This window comes from Theobroma cacao, chromosome 8 (genome assembly GCF_000208745.1).
Source record: "Theobroma cacao cultivar B97-61/B2 chromosome 8, Criollo_cocoa_genome_V2, whole genome shotgun sequence".
NCBI lineage: Eukaryota > Viridiplantae > Streptophyta > Magnoliopsida > Malvales > Malvaceae > Theobroma > Theobroma cacao.
In genome coordinates, this window is record NC_030857.1 from 17,272,408 (window position 1) to 17,278,000 (window position 5,593).

Sequence of the window (5,593 nt, forward strand, 5' to 3'; positions counted from 1 at the left end):
TAGACTTAAAACTTATCTACAATCCAATAATTAAACTATTGCATAATTTTCAAAAAATGACTTGCACGATTTTGATGCACATATGTTGATTGCCAAAATCATGGACACCCGTTTAAAGGAGCAAAATGGTGGAAATTTAAATTGTTAAAATACAGATTTAATAGGTGCGGTTTTTCTGTGCGAAGGGCAGTTTTGAAAATTAAAATTTGTTGATAAAAGGTGCAGATTTTTGGCAATAAAATTATAGATTCAGCTGCCTTTTAAATTTCCAGAATTCAAATTGCCAACCATTTAAATGTAGCTGCTTTTCTGGATATTTCATTGAAAGCAAAATGGTTGGAACTTTGAACTATCAACGATTTTGACTAGCAGAGTTTTGTTGGAATTTTAAGAATTTCTCACCACTAGAGATCCAGTCATAATGGGACTAGATATAAGCCTCATCTTTTCAGGTTGATTGGGTTTTATTTTTCTCATATGATTGTAACTTTAAATAAGCTAAAGCTGTATATGGTGTACGACCTTGCTTATTGAGCTTTTATTGATAAAAAAAAATTTCATCCTTTTCAAAAAAAAAAAATCTATTAGTCATAAGGTCATATTTGACAGAAAATAAAAATATAAAAATTTAATTAAAGATAATAAAAAATATAGATTAATTTTATTTTTTAAAGTAGTTTAAGATTTTTTAAAAATATATATCTATTTAATTTAAGTTCAAACTTTTTAGAATTAGTATTTTTCTTTTCATGTTGTGCACTTGCATTGAATCCAACTTGGTTTCTTCTCCTTTAATTTCCTACAAAGTGCAGCCCGTGACCCCTCAAAATGGGAGTCTCTGTGTCTAAACTTGCAATAGGGTTGGTGAAGGAATTACTTGGACAATAAATTTGAGAATTTGGATAGAACTAAAGAGTTTGGTACGTAGGGGATATTTATGCATTTTCGTTTTTACCCTTGTAAAAGTTTAACTGTTTATGGGTAGCTGTATCCTGTCAAAATAAATACATGGTTCTTGTGGAGAGAATGTAGACAAAATCCTGTGGGTTGAGAAAATTTTTGGCCAAAACTCTGTTTCAGTCGTTTGGTGGAGGTGGCCATGATGCTTGAACTCCTGTCGTATGCCATCCTCTTCATTGCTTCATTTCTTATTGTGAAAACAATAATCTACAACAAGAGCCGTCCCAAGCTTCCCCCAGGCCCAATTGCCTTACCTATCATCGGCCACCTCCACCACCTCGGTCCCTTCCTTCATCAAACTTTCCACAAGCTCTCGTCCCGCTATGGTCCCTTAATTTATCTCCGACTTGGCTCTGTTGGGTGCGTCGTGGCTTCTAACCCAGAGCTTGCAAAAGAGTTTCTGAAAACTTACGAGCTGACATTCGCTAACCGCAAGCAAACCGCTGCCATTAACCACCTTACATACAACTCTTCCTTTGCTTTCGCCCCCTACGGACCTTACTGGAAATTCATAAAAAAGTTAAGCACCAACAAGGTCCTAGGTAACCGAACTCTTAGCCAGTTTCTTCCCGTTCGGACCAAGGAATTGCACCATTTCATGGAGTTTCTTCTTGAAAAGTCTAAAGCAGGCGAGAGCGTGAATGTAACTCAAGAGCTGTTGAAATTAACCAGCAACATAATATCAGAAATGATGCTGAGCATGAAGTGCTCGGGGAGTGGAAACTCCACTGATGGGGTTCAAACTATAGTGCGGGAGGTGACTGAGATCTTCGGAGAGTTCAGCATCTCAGACATCATATGGTTTTGCAAAAACTGGGATCTGCAGGGATTCCGAAGGAGATTTGAGGACATACATAGAAGGTATGACGCTTTGTTGGAGAGGATAATAAGAGATCGCGAGGAAGTAAGAAAAAGCAAGAAGAAGGGAAGAAATGAGTGTTACCAAGGAGACAATGTTGATGAGGTCAAGGATTTTCTGGACATGATGCTTGATGTATTGGAAAATGATAACTCGGAGATGCAATTAACCAGAAATCACATTAAGGCCTGTATTATGGTTAGTATCTCTAAATCTCAATTGCCACTGGGTTTAACTATTTTGACCATGATTACTAAATCTTATTAATAACTTTATTGGGATCATTTTTTGATTTTCCAATAATATTTGTATCACATTTGACTATAGCTGATATTTTTATAATACTATTTATTTATTTATTCGTTATTTATAATATTTAATTATACTATTTGACTATAGCTAATATTGGAAGAACAACAATTTTTCTTCATCCTTTCCCTCTATGGAATTTCCTTCTCTTTTCAAGATAGTGAGCATGTTACGTTTATAACAACAAATTTTTGAGAAATAGCCAATCTCATAAGTTCATATTAAAAATAGCATTGAATATAAAGTTAATTTTTTTAACCAACTTTTACCATTACTTGATAAAAATGCCCTTAATACCCTTCAAACAAATTAGATGCTCTCGATTTCTCTCTCACGCCATCCAGAACATTGCCCATTCAGCTTTCTCAGCTCTCTATTGCCCTTTAAACCTTTTAAAACGATATTTTTAGTTTGCTCATCTTTCCTTCCAAAAATCTTAAGAATAAAAAGAATTTAACTAGAGGAAAGGAAAGGAATGGTTCAAGATTTTGCATCCATCTTGAAATAAACAAAAGGCTTCAATTTTCCCAAGTTCATTGCAAAATTGAAATAAAGAGAAAGTGGGGAAAAAAAAAGAAGAAGAAGAAGGTGAAAAAGAACTATAGGGAAGAAAACAGTTTTTACATTTTGATTGCAGAGGAAATGAAAGAAATGGTTTAAGATTTTCTGTCCATCTTGAAATAAATAAAAAGTTTTAATTTTTTCAAATTCAGTGCACAATTAAAATAAAGGGAAAGTGGAAAAAGAAGAAGAAGAAGAAGGTGAAAGAGAACCACAAGAAAGAAAACGGATTTTGTGTTTTGCTTGCTTCCATCCATCTTTGATTTGGTAAAATCTTATAAAAATTTCTAGAAAAGTCCTTACCAAATGATTTTGTTGATGAATCGTAAAACTTTGTGTCACTTTCTGATGATTTCGTAAAGAAAATGTTCAAGACTTTTGTTAAAAAGATGTTTTTTACTGTCTGTTGAGACCTTAGTAGATGACTGTAACATTTTTTCAACATAATTTGTAATAATTTTTTTTTAATATGGCGTGTATAACTTTTTTTTTAATATGGCATGTTATAACGTTTTTTTCAACGTGGTGCATAACAAATTTATTTTCAATATGACGTGTAATAACATTTTAAATATGAAATGTAACAATAATATTTTTTTTAACATGACATTTAACAACTTTTTTTAATATGATGTGTAATAACTTTTTTTTAATATATGTAATTTTTTTTAAACATTGTGTATAACAATTTTTTATTTTCAACATAACGTGTAATAATATTTTTTTCACTAGCCCTTAAATATGAAAAGGTTTCATTGAGCACAATTTTGTCCAAAAATCTTTTTTTTTTTTTTACTTAAAGCAGTTAAAATTATGAAAAAGGTTTTTTGAAAACAACTTAACTGAGTGCCAAGAAAAATTGTCCCATTTATAATTGCCAATTATGTAAAGAACATCTTTATATGGGATTTGTTTGTCGCACTTGAAGCTTGGTAACTGCGTGATTTTGACTTTTAAGGCTGTTGCTGGTCATTTTTGTTTTTTGTACAGAATATTATGAATGGGTTGTGGTACGATGAGTCTATTTGACTCCTTGTCTTTTTTTATTTGAATGGGAGTCTTTGTAATGTTCTAGGAGGTTGATCCCATTGGCAACTTGGGATTTATTGCTCTGGGTTATTTTTTCTTTCACAGCGTAACTGCTTTTATAGGGTTTCTTGTCCCCTGTTTTGTGCTACTTGCTCACTACCACAGGCCCGATAGTTTTGTAAAGGAATTTATAATAATGAAATCCTTTCTTGCCTTTAAAAAAACTGTAAAGAATATATTTCTCTTTCTTCGTCTATAGTTGATCATTACTAGTGACTTGTCCAGGATTTCTTGACAGCCGCCACAGATACAGCAGCAATTGCACTTGAATGGGCATTGGCAGAGCTCATTAATCATCCGGATGTTCTAAAAATAGCTCAGGAAGAGATTGATCAAGTTGTGGGGAAAAGCAGATTGGTAGAAGAATCTGACAATCCTCGTCTCCTATACATCCACGCCATCATTAAAGAAACTTTTCGGCTTCACCCACCGATCCCGATGATCAACAGAAAATCAGTCCAATCATGCCAAATAATGGGATACACCATCCCCGCTGACAGTTTATTGTTCGTAAACATTTGGGCTATAGGAAGGGATCCCAACGTCTGGGCAGATCCATTGAAGTTTCAGCCTGAGAGGTTCTTGACATCCAATGAGGGAGATAATAATTCAGGGCCTATAGATGTTAGAGGCCTCCATTATCAGCTGTTGCCTTTTGGTGCAGGGCGAAGGCGCTGCCCTGGTACTTCTTTAGCAATGCAGGCGCTGCCCACCACTCTGGCAGCCATGATTCAGTGCTTTCACTGGAAGCCTGCAGCTACTTCCAAGATTGGAGATGGTGTTGACATGTCTGAACGGCCTGGACTTACGGCTCCCAGGGCAAAGTGTCTGGAGTGTGTTCCAATTGCACGCTTTACTCCCACTCTCTTTGCAACTTAAGCAAGAGACCGTTTACGTATGAATGAGGTGAGCCATAGCTCACCAGACAGGGGAAAGACCGCGGTTCTCCTGATTTCTAGGGTATTAGATCTGTTTCTTCGCGTGGTTAATTGTTAAGAATGATGTCAATGTGATGGCATGCATATTGGTAGAAATATATGCTGAGAGTCGACCTCATGCTCAAACATGCAAATAATCAATAAATTAAAATTAAAACATAACAGAATAATAAACTAATATTAAATTAGAGAAACAATTGAATCTTACAGGATCAATATTTATGTTTTTCATGTAACTTTCAAATTAATTATGAATACTAATAAGTTTAAGAGTTACACACCATACTCTAGATATTGTAATCAAAAGCCAATTAAATCCAAAATATTTGCTTCTTCACCTTTAAGATTTATCAAATCTTCATCCACCCAAGTGTTGGGCCTCTAACAGTAATCCACATAGTGACTGAACAATACCTTCTCAAAGATAGAATTTTACTTGTGCTAGCAAGTTTTGTTTCTAAAACAAAAGATCAAAAGTTCTTGCTGAATCTTATTTTTTTCAGACAAAGAAAACTATTTTTCTTTTCTTATTTTATGAAATGACTGAGAAGTTGTTTGAGGCTTTAGAGTTTTAGTTTGCTAACATAACATATTTGTATAGCCAAACTAATTTGCAACCCTAAATAAAACATTTGTATTTTAATTTAATTAAGTCTATGTGAACTTAATTGATTTCTCGCTATATTTTGATCTCTTTCAATTAAGTACAACTTAATTAATTATCATTGTTTAATCTCAATCATGTCACTTAATGTGTGTGACCCATTAGGCTTTTAACATGTTAGCAATAAATATAAATCCTAATCATATATCAATTTGATAATTAATTTATATTTATTGATCATGAGCGGCATCTAACAGTACATCATGACCACCA

The 5,593-nt window shown here is 33.9% G+C and overlaps 1 protein-coding gene across 1 annotated transcript; it reads left to right on the forward strand.

Moving 5' to 3' along the window:
• Positions 1,091 to 4,831, forward strand: LOC18593008 (licodione synthase). Its single transcript, XM_007020012.2, has 2 exons — positions 1,091 to 2,017; positions 4,004 to 4,831. The coding sequence occupies exons 1-2, from the start codon at positions 1,100 to 1,102 to the stop codon at positions 4,655 to 4,657; spliced, it is 1,572 nt and encodes a 523-aa protein (XP_007020074.2). The 5' UTR covers positions 1,091 to 1,099; the 3' UTR covers positions 4,658 to 4,831.